The following is a 16,520-nucleotide window of genomic DNA, read 5'->3' on the forward strand; positions in this document are numbered from 1 at the left end:
GGAAATCTAATTTGCTCCGTTCTTGGGTTAGCATTGAACACTGAAAAGCTGGATTTGAGTTTTGGGTCCTCTTTAGGAATATTATACATCTAAACCATAATAGAGCCCATGCAATTCTGGGCTGGGCCCCGAAAAGGTTCTCGCGTATTTTACACCTTATCCATCTATCCATCCATGGAATAAGCTTTGTCACTTCAATCCAGTAATTCGACGCATGTTTTTGCGATCCAACACGGCATTTCCCACCTTCTACGGTATGATTTATGAAGAGTATTAAAAAAATCGATACAGTTAATGCATAAATCTATGATACTGAAAGGTATGATACCGTAAGAATTTTGACCAAACACCCCTAATTTTTGTTATGCTGCCAGAATATATCATATATAAAGAACTTTGACCAATCCACCCCCAATACCCCCTGATTGACTACCACCTTGTAGATTTATAAGGTTTTTATTTTTTTAATATATCATAATCGAATCCTTGAATTCTTTGTTCACAAAGAATTTGGGTGATTTTTCAAGAAATTAGGAAATAAATTTATGTGATAGGCTGTCCCAGCTAAAACTGATTATCAGTTTGTCACATGAATAGGATATTCCGAATTCTCTCCAGCCTGGTGAGGAAAGGATCCTCCACCTGCCCATTGACATCATGCCAACTCACTCGTTCAGTATACACTAGACCTGTTTATGGGCTCGGACGGGCTGGGTTCGGGTAGGACTTTGTATATATATCAACACTTCAACAGAATACATTCAGCCCCGAGCCGGAGCCCAACCCGACCACCGGGCCTAAGTCTTGAGTCTGACCAAAAAATTGAAAATATAATTTTTTTATTCAATAAAAAAGTGTTTTATTTATATTAAAAACCTTCAAAACTCAAAAGTAATAAACATCTCACTATTACTTGGAAAAAAAAAGAGAAGAACAAATAAAAAATATTATATATATTTTTATCAAATAAAATATATTTTTTATTATTTAATATATAGTATCAAGTCGGGCTCGGGCTCGGCTGGGCTTTTTTGGGAAAGCCCGAGCCCGGCCCAAATTAAATTGGGCCCGGTGCTTTAGGCTCGAGCTCAAGCTGACGGGCCTAAAATTATGACCAAGCCCGACTTAATAACAGGCCGGGCCGGACCAGCCCATTGGGCTACCTGGCCCATGAACAGGTCTAGTATACACCAAACCAATGCTTTCAAACCACCGTTGAATTGGACGGTCGGGCCGTTCAGCCCGAAAAACCATCCAAGAAACTGGTTTTGTTTTACCCTAAATCCGGTGCTTGGCCAAAAATCATTGAATTGATCAACGACTTGTTGATTTGGGTGTTCAAATCGTCGATCCATTCGACCAGTTCAATGGTTTTTGGTCGTTTTTATTTTAATTATTGTTTTTTATTTTTTAATTTTTGTTAGAACGGGTCATCGGTTCGAACTAGATGGTCGAATCATTGACCCATAAATCAATGACCAAAACGGTTCTGGTTTGGGTCATTTTTTAAAACATTGCACCAAACACATGGCACTCTCTTGAGCCCACCCTCATTGAGTATTAACATGTTAAAAAAATGTCATTGACCGATTCAACAGTTTTTGGCTGGGCACTGGATTTGGGGTAAAATAGAACTAGTTGCCTAGACGATTTTGGGGCCAAATGGTCCAACTGTCCAGGTCAACGGTGATTCAAAAACCAACTTAAATAGTACTGGTGATATCCTTTGTTTGATGGCATAAAAAAAAAAAAAAAAAAAACAGTTTCAGTACCATGTGTTTCCAGCATCATAGATTTTTCCTTCTTTTCTTCTGCACATCTTGTATTGAACCCACATCTCTACCATCTTGATAATCCATTAGGTTGGGTAATAAGATATAGGAAACTCGGCATAGCTTTGTTCAAGCCAAATGCTACTTTCTAAAGATTGTCGACTTCTGCTTTCATCTTCCCATCGGATTGGCCTAAGTTAGCCTTTACATTGCTTCAGGCTGAGGCCTACGAGCCAACCCCATTCCAATTTTGACAAAAACCTAATCCAAGCCCATCCAACATCCAAGTTGCATCCTAAGCATATGATACCCATTGGGTCTCATTTAACAATTTGCCAACGACGGAAAATCAGGAATTTCTCGGTGATAACTGCCTAAAATGAACTTCCATAAAACCACTCCTGTTTTCTTTTCTTCTCCATCTCCTCTCTCAAAGCAGTCAATGAGATGGAAAACAAAAACCGCACTCCTCACAGTTCATCGATTTGACTCCTGGCTTCGCTTCACCCACTCTCTCTCTCTCTCTCATGGAAACCTCCAAACCCCCACCGCCATTGGCATATGGAACTCTTTCTTTGTTAGCCGAGGAAGACGCAACAGTACTGCATAGTGCCCTTAATTGATAATTTTGCAAAAAGCTTATCTTATTTTAATTATTATATGAAAATTATTATTTTAATTGATATTAAAGGCAAAAAATTGCCATTATCGACTAGAAGCCCTAATTACTCATAAAAAGGAGAAAAGACCCTTTGGTTTAGATTTTAGAATAATTAAAAAGGATATTCAAATATTGTAACGAAATGGATTAGATTTTTGACTAAGAAAATAAACTGTGATTGGTTTGAATCACTTCGGATTCGATGTTAGTTGGAATCAAAATCCAGTCCAACGATAGCTTTAAATTGACAGCTTAATTGTAACATTGTATCAATGAAGGTAGACCCCACTCCTCTGGGCCTTGCTAATAGTTGTTGGTGATGTCAGAGAGATTTGTGTATCACTTGAAGGAAAAGCATTATGGTTTTTTAATTCTGTGGGTCCATTTAGTTCGCATGAATAAGAGTCTAGAATCAGAATTAAAATGGTTCATTCCATTCTAATTATTTGGTTGGATGGAATCAAAATTCCATTCCCATTATTGTTAGAATGGCATTCCTCGAAGAAATAGCCCTAATTTCAACTGATTTCAATTTTCATTTTAGTTCTTGTTTGAACCAATCAAATTATGGAAATAGGCCATTCTAATATCGATTCAAACAAATTTGATTCTAATTCTCATTCTGACTATTAATTAAACGGACCCTAAAAATCATTTCTGTCCCAAATCCCCATTGAAACATGATGTTTGGCTGGCATGGACAACTTTTGTGATTGAAGAGAATACAGCAACCCTTCAGTCCACTAGAGGCTAGAATACGTGTCTGTTGTCCCAATTTGTTTTGTTTGTTACTGGATTATTTGCGATGCCCGTGATCATCCCATCTGCTTGCTTTCATTGTGGGTCCATTATTCTGTGGTTTCAACTTTGAAAATAAAATCTGCTGGGTTTAGATTACCAAAAAAAAGGTTTGGTTTAGTGTGGGCGTATACGATGCCTAGGCAGAATTAACTATTTAAGCTAAGCAATAGCCAACTCATGTATTACAATTTACAAATAAGGCGCAAATTGATTTTTATTGAAAATCCACCTGGCATTGTGTCAAGCTTTTGATAGCCAAAGACGTTTCAAATTTCATGTGGGCCAATTTTTTATCCTCAATTAGTAAACTAGAAAAAGATGAGCTGGCCTTGTAAATAAGGATTGAAATATTTGTTGATATGAATAATTTTATTTTGAATTTTGAAAATAAACATGCAGCAAGAAAAGATGGGAACAGAAACAACATTAGACATCAGACCATACTATTTTTCGAGAGAAAAAACATCGAGCACAGAGAGACCGGTGATGTTTGGTTTCATGGACGTTTATTAAAAACACACTGCTACATTAATGTCAGAAAGGCATTAGCGTTTATTGCATTTGAAACTATTGTTTGGTTTTATCTTTTATCAAATAAATAACGAAAAACTGAAATGTATTGATTTTTGTGAATGGGGCATGGAAAACGTCATATTCTCGTTTCTCCCAATGCCCCAACATTTCTTGAAATGAAATTATCATGCGACACACTTTTATGTGGTGTTTGTAGAAGGCAAAAAATAATTAAAATAATACTCAACCAAACAACAAAAACAAAAAAAACATTTAAAGTAAAATACAAATAACGTTTATAAATGACTATCTATAAACATCTGTAGAACCAAATATATACTATAACATATGAGACGTTTGCAAATGGTACAATGAGTTAAATAACACCCAAAAGGAGGGACAACACCTCAATAGAGATCGATCCCATTAAGCGAGACTCCCTAAATAGCAGAAAATGAAACCAACCTCAGATGAACATGGAGTTTAGGAAAAGGGATACTGCCAAAGGCTCAACCCCAAACGGCCCAACCCTTGGCAGACCAAAGCCCGATTTTTCAAATCATACATAGGAATAATAATAGCATATGATCTTTGATCTTGTCAACATACTTATTCACTGCTAATAATTTATAACAGATAATTGCCTTGATTTTGATGTACGCCATAAAAATTAAATTTGATTATTTTTTATATCATTTACTTATATTTTTAAATGTAGGGGCATCAATTGGACTGGATTTGGTCCAATTCAGTCCAGTCCAATGTGAATCCATTACAAACGGATCAGGTCTAATCTAATGTAATGAATATTTCGAACCGGTCCAATTCAAACTCTAGACTGTTCAATCTAGGGGTGTTCACGGGTCGGGTTGGGTCGGTTTTTTGAGATTTTTCCAACCGACCCGACCTGGTCGGGTTAGCTAAGGTGGGAACCGAAATCGACCCACTGACAGGCCAAACCGACCTGGTCGGTTTGAGTCGGGTTGGGTCGGTTTGGGTCGGTTTCGCTTTTGCTCTTGTACAAAGCCAAATAAAATCTGAATTAGTTGATAATTTGATATTCAAGAGTCCAATATAAATCTAAATTTAATTCAGGTAAAGAATAAAATCAATAAATTCTTCATGTAAAAACAAGTGTCAATAATGGGCCTTCTAGAGTAAAAAACTAGGTAAATTTAGGTAGGTAAATCAATCAAATAAAAATTTAGAAACCTTCTAAATTCTAATCTAGGTAAAAAACTAAAAAATGACACCTAAATGAATTCTAATTGTAATTGCCTAATGAGCCTTCTAGAATTCTAGTTCTAGTAGAAGTCTAAAAGTAGAAGACTATTAGGAATTAAGAAACTACTCAAACTATGAAGTAGGAACTACCAAACTAGTAGAATACTAGTTCGGTTCGGGTTGGTTTCGGTTTTCACGCAAAAAAACTGAAACCGACCCGAGATTTCGATTTATGTATGTGCCCAACCCAAAACCGACCGGTACGGATGAAAACCTGCCCAACTCGGGTTGGGCATTCTTATGAACAGCACTAGTCCAATCTGTTCAAATTTATTTTAATTTAGATTGGTTCCAATCCAAATCTGATCCATTGACACTTATCTTGTATCAATGGACCATAAATTGATTCGGTCCAACTCAATCCAATTCAATAAATACTTTGGACCACTAAGTCTGCACAAGTCCAAGTCTTGTTAATTTGTCCAATCCGTCTAAATTGATTTTGGTTTAGAAAAGATCTGATCCATTGGTAGTTCTAGACAGACGTATACCCACACTTATCTTGTATGAATGGACCATAAATTGATTCGGTCCAACTCAATCCAATTCAATAAATACTTTGGACCACTAAGTCTGCACAAGTCCAAGTCTTGTTAATTTGTCCAATCCGTCTAAATTGATTTTGGTTTAGAAAAGATCTGATCCATTGGTAGTTCTAGACAGACGTATACCCACACTACTATGATATAAAATTTCATCTTTCATGCTAAAAAAAAGTAGCCAATACGCCAAGTGATGCTAGGCCTCGAAGACAATATCATTGCGCATCTTTTCTCGTTGGCCAATCGCCACAAATAGAGAAATAAGACTTAATTTTCTACTTCAACAAATCAATGCAAGTTTAGCTTGAACAATTAAGCAAACAAAAAAAGTTCATTCTTGTCATTCAACACCCACCAGGCCAAAGTCGCAGCAAAGTCTTGCAATCCTCCAATACAACACAGCCCCAACCTCCACTCCACCATGTATATTGTAATTTGGGTATCGCTGTCAATGGGTCTTGTCTGGTCTGGGTTAGGATAGACCCAAAGAGTAAAAGTGCAAAACTAGTTCCGAACCAGACCCCATAGAGTTTCTGTTCAGAAGACTATTAGGTCTGACCCTATAAGACAAAGTAATTGTTTTGCATTTAGTTTTGTAAGATCATGCTAATTTGATCCCCCAGATTTATTGGATTTAAATATCTCACATTCTTTCCGATGTTTTCAATTGGAACAGTGAATTTGTACGATGATATTATTCCCAATTCCAATGGCAGCAGACCAGGCACCTCCATTCCTCTCCCTCTCCTGCTCCGCCTGTTACGATTGTCGTATCCAGAGTCAAAAGAAAAGTCAAATTCAAGCCCAGAACATAAGAGAAGATCAAGAACCTTCATCCCACCTTCCTTAGTAGTTAGTACCACTAACCTAGCTACTAATTGTCTCTGCTGCCTGCACTCACCACTGTCCCCAGACCCCACACGTATTCTCTGCTGCAAGTTTGGTTTTGCGCGTTTATGCGTTTGGTTGGCGCCTCCGCCTACACTCATCTTCATCAACTCATCAACTCCTTTGTTTCAGCTTTCTTCCTTCTTTCCTTCCTCCAATTTAGGGAAAAAAATATAATTCAAAACAGTCAAACAATGTATCATATATATGTATGATACAGGTTACATCATGACGATGTCATTTTCCAAATGCCAGCTCCCCAACAGCGGTAACTTTGGCTTGGTATACTGCCTGCTACACTGCACACGGCCTTTTGTTTCTTTCTTTTCGAATCCTGAATCCTGATCGTTGACAGGACAGTCTCCATCGGTCCAAATACATATTGATTCAATCATCTCCTGTTAACGGTTCACCCTCACCCACTAGTGATTTCAATCCTACGGTTTATACTCCTCTTCATAGAAGACTTGCCATTTCTTCAAGCTCAAACCCACTCTCAGAAGAATTGGTGTGCCATTGATTTAGATATTTTTGAAGTGGGAATGTGGGATTCTCTATGCCCCCTTCAAAGTTGAAACTTGAAAAGCAATAAGCATTCAGATTTCAGACTCAAACAAAACATTTGAGATGAGCTGCCTACGTTGCCTTCCAAGTTTCAATGGTGATGCGGAGCATGGGAAGGTAGAGAGCGGTGTATTAATCCGCACTTGTCGCTCTTAGATAGAGACACTTGTAAAGATCCCAATTATTCTATTCGAAAAGTAGGGCCTGTCTCTCCTCCATTCATGGCGATACTGTGGTAAAACTATTGTCTCTTTCCTCCCCTCACAAGTAACAACAACCTCTCCGTTTCACTTTCATTTTCTTCTTAGTTTATTCTCTTCTATCTTCTGGCTTATTTAAGTTTCTTTCATTTTCTCACCACTGTAAGGACACACCAGATTAAAAAAAAAACTCTGTTCCGTTCTCCTTTTTTTTAATTCTTTTTTCACAGTGAGAAGGTTAGCTCTCCAAACTTAGCTGGATTCCTGATTTCTGTCCGTTCCAATTTCATCCATCGACCCATCTTTCTTTCTTTCTTTTTTTTTATTTTTTTTATTTTACTCTTTTAGCTTCGTAATCTAGCAGTCGACATATATAACCCAGTTTCGATATTGAGCACAGGATGCTTTGGCCAATATATCACTGCAAACATTGTTCTCCTTTTTGTTTCTTATTCTAACTGAATAGCTTGAGGATTCATAAAAGGAAGAAACAGGTCCGTCTTCCCGTTTAGGTTGGTGATGGAGAATCTGCCACTCTCTCTGTGGGAGTTCAAACGATTACAAAGGTGCCATCTTTCTCATTTTTCTATGTCATAAAAAGGTCTTCAATTTCAGTTCGGTTTGTGGTTATGAAGTTGTGTTGCAGCTCTTTTGAACCCTAGAATTGAGTTTGCTGAAATCGATTTGTATATCTTTCTTTTTATTCCTCTCTCTCTCTCTCTCTCTCTCTCTCTCTCTCTCTGTTTTCATGACAAATGTTGAAGTTAAATTGTTTATCTGGGTTTCATCCCTGTTGTCTTTGGCATGTATTTCTGTTGGATTTACTCCTGTGGACAATTACCTCATAGACTGTGGATCATCCACCAATACATCGGTGGGAAATCGTGTCTATGTGTCCGATATCTCCAATCCCCGATTCCTTTCGACCTCCAGGAACATTTTTGCCAACAACACCGCTTCCTCCACCACCAGTTCGCCTCTGTATCAAACAGCTCGAATCCTCGATGGGTCCTCTATGTACAGCTTTCCAATCCAAAAGCAAGGAAGGCATTGGATTCGACTATATTTCTTCCCGTTTGTCTACCAAAGCTACAACATGAGCATGGCAAGCTTCTCTGTTTCAACTCAAGATTCCGTCCTCCTCAGCAATTTTCAAATACAGAATGGTTCTCTAATGAAAGAGTATTCTGTGAACATTACTTCAGACAGGCTCACCCTCACTTTCACTCCTTCCGATAATTCGTTCGCCTTCTTAAATGCTTTAGAAGTTGTTTCAGTCCCCGACGATCTCATTGTTGATGATGCCGTTCAAGTTAAGAGTTCGATGGGTTATCAAGGTCTGTTAACACAGGCTTTAGAGACGGTTTGGAGGGTGAACATGGGTGACCTAGCTGTCTCCCCTCTGAACGATACTCTAGGTCGAACATGGATTCCCGATCAAGATTTTTTAGTGAACAAGAATTTGGCCGTGGCGGTGTCGAATATTCCGGCCGTCAATTATGTGAATGGCGGGACCTCTCGGGACATTGCTCCTACTGCTGTCTATGGCACCTGCAAAGCGATGAACTCGTCGGCCGATCCCAACAGCAATTTCAATGTGACATGGAAATTTAATGTCGAACCTGATTTCCAGTACCTTATTCGCTTTCACTTCTGCGATATAGTGAGTAAAGCTGCTCATCAGCTCGTCTTCAATGTATTTATTAACTCCTTACTAATTGTACAGGCTCTGGAACTCTCCGATAAAACATTTAACGTCCTGGGTGCTCCAGTTTTTATGGACTTCGTTCTGGGGTTAAGTTCCGATAGCAAGATCGTGGTCAGTATTGGTCCTAATACGGTGGGTGGAGCTCCCCCAAATGGCATTTTGAATGGGCTGGAGATTATGAAGATGAACAATTCCATGGGAAGCCTTGATGGGGATGTCTCTGCAACCACTTTCACACCATCGAGTTCGCACAAGAAGATGGGCCTGGTGGTGGGTGCCGCCCTTGGGGTGTTCTTTGCATTGGCAGTTGTAGTTCTGTTCTTCTTGTGCAGGAGACGCCGACTGGCACAGCATCATGGTTCAAAGACGTGGATTCCATTACCCATCAATAGAAGAGGTAACTCCCACAGCATGGGGAGCAAGTTCTCTAATGGAACTGCAACGAGCATTGCCCCAAACCTTGGATACCGCTTTCCTTTTGGGGCGCTGCAGGAGGCCACGAACAATTTTGACGAGAGTTGGGTTATTGGGGTCGGTGGGTTTGGCAAGGTGTACAAGGGAGTTTTAGGAGATGGCACCAAGGTTGCAGTGAAAAGGGGTAATCCCCATTCCCAGCAGGGTCTTGCAGAGTTCTGGACTGAAATCGAGATGTTATCTCAGTTCCGCCACCGCCATCTGGTGGCGCTGATTGGGTACTGTGATGAGAGGAAAGAAATGATCTTAGTTTATGAGTATATGGAGAATGGGACCCTGAAAGGTCATCTTTATGGCTCAAATCTACCAAGCTTGAGTTGGAAACAGAGGCTTGAGATATGCATTGGAGCAGCCAAGGGACTACATTACCTTCATACCGGTTCTGTGAAGGCAATTATCCACCGAGATGTCAAGTCTGCTAACATATTACTGGATGAGAATCTCATGGCCAAAGTTGCAGACTTTGGGCTTTCCAAGACAGGACCCGAGATCGACAAGACCCATGTCAGCACTGCTGTGAAAGGGAGTTTTGGGTATCTTGATCCCGAATATTTCAGGAGACAACAACTGACGGAGAAGTCAGATGTGTACTCATTTGGGGTAGTTTTGTTTGAAGTCATCTGTGCAAGACCTGTCATCGATCCATCCCTTCCAAGGGAGATGGTGAACTTGGCCGAGTGGGCGATAATTCATCAGAGGAGAGGGCAATTGGAGCAAATCATAGACCCTAACCTTGTGGGTAAGATAAGGTCTGCTTCTCTGAGGAAATTTGGAGAGACTGCCGAGAAATGCCTGGCCGAGTATGGCGTTGATCGGCCCACAATCGGGGATGTGCTATGGAACCTGGAGTACGCACTTCAGCTTCAGGAAGCAAATGAAACTGATGAAGACAGTATTAATCAGATTGGTGATGTGTCGCCGCTAGTTATCAATGTGAATCCGGTGGAGAACAGTGTTACAACTGAGAGGTTGGGAGGGTCGACATTGGGTGATCTATCGGGTGTCTCCATGAGTAGGGTTTTCTCTCAGCTGGTGAAATCCGAAGGGAGGTGATCCAACACATGCAGCTCTAGCCAAGGATTATCAAAAGGGGCATTCTATCTATGTTCTATTGTGCAGTAGTAGTGCTCTTTCTTTTGTACAGGGTGAGGGTTCGAGTAATTTGTTTCATTTCATATAAACAATGCATCCATCTCCATCCAGTTGAGTGTATTCTTGTTGTAATTGTAATCAGTAGATTCAGTTATTGAGCCATTATAGAATATTCGTGTTTTCAATCCAAGGAATGAGATTCAATCTTTTTCTAATTTGTCAACAAACAAGTAACAACAATCCAGGCTGCAAAGGGACAGGGGACTCGTCTTTATCCATCTAGCACTCTAGCAGTGGTGGTCACCTCGGCTGCAACCTGTAATTGCATATAAAAATGACCTGTCAGGTATCAGAAGTTGCAAATTTGCATTCTATTGGGGAAAAAGAAGAGAAAGGAAACAAATACAGGAGTAAATCAATTAACACAGTCTCCTACATATTATGGGCCTGGGTTTATGGCTTCATGGAAGATATTAGATATCTGGGTGGGGAGGACTGCTTTACGGTTTAACTCTGCCAACAGGGCTATATTACAGTCATGTAGTTAATTAGGAGTGAGACCCAAGAGCCAAAAGGTCTCTATCAAGCTCTTGATGTCGTGTAGAAGATGAAAACTCAGGGCGATATAGCAATTTTAATGGGCGCCATCTATTCTTCATGGCAATAATGAACCTTGACGAGCGCCACCTGTTCAAATCTGTGTGAGGCTGAGTTCATGTAATCGGTTTCCTGCACATGAAAAAGTCGGTGGTTCAGTCAAGAACATCAAGTATCTTTTTAACTATGCAACTTGACACTTGGGTCTCTGAGAACGAAGAGTGAAGAGAGGGAGAATTCTCAAGTGCCCTTAATTTAATGGCTACTAAACAAAACCAGAGGGGGGGCCTCCATGTGAAGTGTGGAGGTAACAGGTTGACTACAGATCCCAGCGTAAAAGGGAGGAATGTCTCGAGTCTTATCTCTTGACTCTTATGTGTTGGGATGCTGCATTTCCAACCAAACCCAACTGCAACCCGACCGGGTCCATTCCTTCAATTGTGCACATTACACAATGCCACTTAATAAATATGTGAGGGGTCAGGTGGCATGTACCACACATGCCTACAAGCAGGTGTCTACAAAGTCGTAATTTGCAAAAGTGAAGCTTGTTTGGACGATGAAGACATCCCATCTAGGCCATCGAAGAATCTCTAGGTAACAGAGACTAAGAGTGTTCTCATCTGATGTTACACAATACATACACATGGGTCATGCAATTACAAGTATCTACAACAATGAAAACAACAAACAATCCCCTCTTTTAATCAACCCTACTGAACCCATCCTTTCGGAGAGAATGAGAGAGAAGACAGGACAAGACAGGACAGGGCGCTCTCTCTGTGTGTCTCCACATATTCTCCAAAAAAGGGCACATGTATACACGCGATTCCCTCGACACTAGCACATGTGTTTGCCCCTGCTGCTTGCCTTGTATGTTAGTCTTTATAGTCTTCAATGCTTTTCCTCTCTGTTTGCAATTTACCCCCACCAAAAACTTGAAAAAAAAAACAGAGAATCATATTTTTCTTTGGTAAGATTTGAGATAAGAGCAACGAGAGACGTAAGCTCCATATCTTCAATTGGTGGTTTAATTGCAACAACCGGCCATGGACCATGTTTTTCCAAGGCAGACGACACATAACCAAGCCCTAAAATTAGGTAGAGACTTCATCAACTCCTCCTCATCTCTAAGTCTTAACAATCACTCAATCCATACAAGAGACAGCTCCCCGTAATTAATTTCCTATCAATCCACTTATACAATCACTTTTTCTTTCCACATCCACACACGGCACTACCACTTGATAATTAGTAATCATCTGAAACGCATTTACTGTTTTAAAATCCGGCCTCGAATTTCAACCATTTTCCCTCCAGGCCGGCTCCAGCTCAATGGATTAATCCCAACCGGGATAGTGACTAGACCACTGCTCCGACTGAGTGAGTCAACAGTCAACTCCAGGTTCAAAATCAAAACAGTGATGGAAGTAAGGACTAAGGAGTAAGGACCTGCCTCCAGTCCTGTCCTATTCAGTACTTGAGACCCAGGGACCAATTAGATCGGGTTGCTTTGAGTCTAAGACGGGTCGGACAAACCCTCCGACTGAGCCCACAAGACATCCACATCATTGCCCATTCATTCCATCGAGGATTATTTCCGTCAAGCTGGTGAACTTCTCTCGAGGCTTCAACTTATATGCTCTTATTACTCTTTGCATTTTAGCTTTAGTTTACTCTCTGCTTAATACCTATAAAACAAAGACAACAGTCATTACAAATGATGATAAATCATTCCATTCCTCGAGTCCCATATATTACAGTGTAAACGACCAGAAACTTTTTTATAAAAACAAGAGTAATTTACTTATACATCCTTTATGATTTCCATGAAATACTTATACCAACTTAGCTATACGCCTATACCTAATATCTTACATCTCCTTTCACCATGAAAACAGAGCTACTGAGGGGATTTATCTTACATCTCTCTCTCTCTCTATATATATATATATTTCAAATTTGCCAAAATACCCTCATTTAACAATATTATTAAATATAGTTTTATCATCTCAAAAGTTCATTTTATTTTATTTTTCGTAAACCCATTTTCAACTTTTTAGCTTTTACTCACACCTTCACCTATGAAAAAAATAGTTATCGTTTAAAGCACCAACCAAAAAATTTACTTATCCCCCCCCCCCCCCTCTCTCTCTCTCTCTCTCTCTTTCTCGCACTCTACCGAGTTAAATATAGTCAATATCTTTCCTTGTAATCTAAGCCTTGATTGGATTTATAGAGGAGATCTCCTCTATAACCCATTACAGAGATCAGTCCTCCCACTCGCCGGAGAAAGCGAGAAAAAGAAGACAATGAGTTCTGTCTGCATATCGAGCTGTGTCAACGACGCCCGTGTTCCGGTGAGGGCAACGTACGTCAACTTGTACAAGTGGCCGGAATCTGACGCTGAGTTCGTGAAATCGGTGAGCTCTAATGCGCGCAAATGTGGACACCCGAGGGTGGTAGACAGCATTTCGTGTAGACAGATGTACTTGAGGAGCTATACATTTTCAAGGAAAGAAACCATGCCCGAGAAGACGAAGAAGTGTTTGGGCAGAGTTAAAGAAAGGGTGGTTTGCAGGAGAAGAAAGGTTAACGGTAATGGTGGAGGTAGCGGTGGAAGGAAGTACTTTGTGATGAGAAGGGTAAAGGAGGTATCGTGCGCCGCGTTGTTCTCCATCTTTCACAGGCTGTTATCCTGTACTACCACTGTAGATGTGGTGGATCGTTGAGTACTTGTGAGTTTTAGTTTCATCATCGTTGTCTTCTTCTTCTTTTCTCCTTTATTTATATCGAAAAGTTCTTTTCTCTTCTTTATTTATATCGAAAAGTTAGGTTGTATTTCTTACTGTTTATCCATCAGGGTTCTTTTTCTTAATCTTCTGTAATTGCTTCTTTGGAAGATGGAATGAAAAGTTAGTGTGGAAAGAGTGAGGACTTGCTGGCTTAGAAATTTGTCAAACTTACTTTCTTCTTTAATTCCGGGTGTTCTCAGAAATGATGAGTTTATAGTACTAATTTTGTTCATTCAGCAGTCATGGCTCTCTCTCTCTCTCTCTCTCTCTCTCTCTCTCTCTCTGTGATGAAACACAATTTAGTCACTTGTCAGCGAAAATTTGAAGGCCACTCATCTATGCAGAGCAAAGATAGGTCCGTGGTTAATTACTTGATTATTGCCCCATTTAAAGAAATCCGAACTCTATTTATACAAAACCTAATAGAAGTCTTGTATTATTGTTTTATTTATTTATTTAATTTTTTTTTGTTTGGCTTGCATGTTAGGCTATGTATTTGGTGAGTAGTAAAATAACAGGTGATAACCCGATCACTGGGTTATGCAAGGATTTTTATGATTTGTTTCCCCTGTAAATTTTTATTGTTTTTTAATATATTATTTTAAATCCATTTATGATATTTACAAATCTATAAAAATCCCCCAAACACAAAGTTGGGTAGTTTGAAACTCCAATCATTATTCATTAAGCTTAATCCTGTGAATGGATCGGGTTACGGCGCTTTAAGATAAGTCTTGGCCCCATTATAGGGTCTGTAAGTAATGGATATACCAATTAGGGTATTCTTAGTACTTTGATTGTAAAGAAAACTTTATCTCATTTAGTGGGAAGGGTGGATGTTTCCATTTGTGTTTCTACGGAGATTCTTCAATAAAGAGTTTTCAGATTATGGGAGAACATGGAACGACTAATAACTAGAGAACTTCAGTTCCTTGTTTCAGAAAGTACTACAAGTGAACATGGACTGGTGACAATGTGCCTCATATGACTAAAATCGTATTCCGAATACAAAAAGGACATTGTAAATTTGTAATTGTTGTGTAACGGTGTAAGTTTGAGACCATAAAGCGTTGTTGGCTACCTTCATCCAGTCGCAGTCATCGTTGGATTTGATATTTTGTATTTGTAAATGAAAAAAAAAAACAATTAAAACATGAAGAATCATAAAAATCATAAAGGCATTGTGACATCTACCAAAATGGTACTCTCCACATCTAAAATGTTCTCGTCTCCATTAGGGTTGCTCACAGTTTGGTTAATCGAGCCGTGGGCTTATTTTTGAAATCAAACCAGTTTTATTGGTTTTTGTAAAACCGGTAATTAAAATTGAATTGAAGCCGATTGATTAACTGTTTGATCGGTTTGATTAACTGCCGGTTTGGTTTGTCAGTTTTTTAGTTTTTTTTATATTTATAATATATATTATAAAAAATATATAAATATATAATAAAAAATAGAAATATAAAAAGCATGGGTGGGTTTTGATTGGTTAAAACTTTTCCTATACCATATATTTTCGGCATCATAGATTTACAAAGCATATTTATTAATTTATAATATATAAAATATATATTATATAATATAAAATATATATGCCGATTGATTCGATTAACCACCGATTTTCTATATTGATTTACCGAAACCAAACTGATACCTTCAATTTTTTTAAAAATACCAAACCGAAACTTTCAGTTAATCGGATTTTCTTGCTCACCCCTAGCCTCCATGCCCTACCAACCTACTGAATCTAGATTCGAATTTGAGTGGATTAATAGATAAAATCCACATCTAGTCCATTTCAATATAGCCCAAACCAGGATTTTTCCTATACCATATCTTTTCGGCATCATAGATTTACCCATATAAAATATAAAATATATTATATACATATATATATAATATAAAATGTATATGCCGATTGATTCGATTAACCACCAATTTTCTATATTGATTTACCGAAACCAAACTGATACCTTCAATTTTTTTTAAAATACCAAATCAAAACTTTCAGTTAATCGGATTTTCTTGCTCACCCCTAGCCTCCATGCCCTACAACCTACTGAATCTAGATTCGAATTTGAGTGGATTAATAGATAAAATCCACATCTAGTCCATTTCAATATAGCCCAAACCAATTCCAACCCTCTTATCATCCTGTAAATGCATTTATATTGGTTAGATCCTAATATAAATTGATCCACTTTTTTTCATTTGGTTTTATAGCCAAAAGTATTACCACGCGCATATCAATATTTTTATCCCATTTTTAATTTGACAGCTATGATGGGACCTAGTGATACATTTGCTTGAGCCATTGAACCATTTGGCTTGGTCAATGGGTCATAGGCTAAATATTAATGTATATTATTTGTGTTTAACGTGATAAGCATACAATATTAAGGCATGCTAATTTTTCTATAGTTTAACGTGATAAGCATACAATTTTTCTATTTTTCTATAGTTGAACTGTTCATCTACCACACACCAGTACAGTTGAATTGTTACATGGACTTAATCCTTTTTTTTTATTCGACATAAATTAATGTAATGTTAATTCTTTACTTTAATTTATGCAATATTAGAATTCTAAAAATATGGACTATTTAAATAAATTATACATTTATAATCA

General features: G+C 38.6%; 1 protein-coding gene and 1 pseudogene across 2 annotated transcripts; both read left to right on the top strand.

Annotated features, from left to right (window-relative positions):
* Positions 1–6,899: 6,899 nt before the first annotated feature.
* Positions 6,900–10,689, top strand: LOC148868226 (receptor-like protein kinase HERK 1 pseudogene; annotated as a pseudogene). Its single transcript, XR_016107915.1, has one exon. The product of XR_016107915.1 is annotated as a receptor-like protein kinase HERK 1 pseudogene (transcript).
* Positions 10,690–13,240: 2,551 nt separating this feature from the next.
* LOC148868227 (uncharacterized) lies at positions 13,241–14,049 on the top strand. Its single transcript, XM_088968367.1, has one exon. It carries the CDS (start codon positions 13,409–13,411, stop codon positions 13,826–13,828), a length of 420 nt encoding a protein of 139 aa, XP_088824493.1. The 5' UTR covers positions 13,241–13,408; the 3' UTR covers positions 13,829–14,049.
* Positions 14,050–16,520: the final 2,471 nt, after the last annotated feature.

Source organism: Nelumbo lutea, chromosome 2 (assembly GCF_056320005.1).
Source record: "Nelumbo lutea isolate HS-2025 chromosome 2, American lotus-T2T, whole genome shotgun sequence".
NCBI lineage: Eukaryota > Viridiplantae > Streptophyta > Magnoliopsida > Proteales > Nelumbonaceae > Nelumbo > Nelumbo lutea.

What these genes read in the sequence shown, in the direction of transcription:
- LOC148868227 (XM_088968367.1), top strand. Translation starts at nt 13,409, where the DNA reads ATGAGTTCTGTCTGCATATCGAGCTGTGTCAACGACGCCCGTGTTCCG.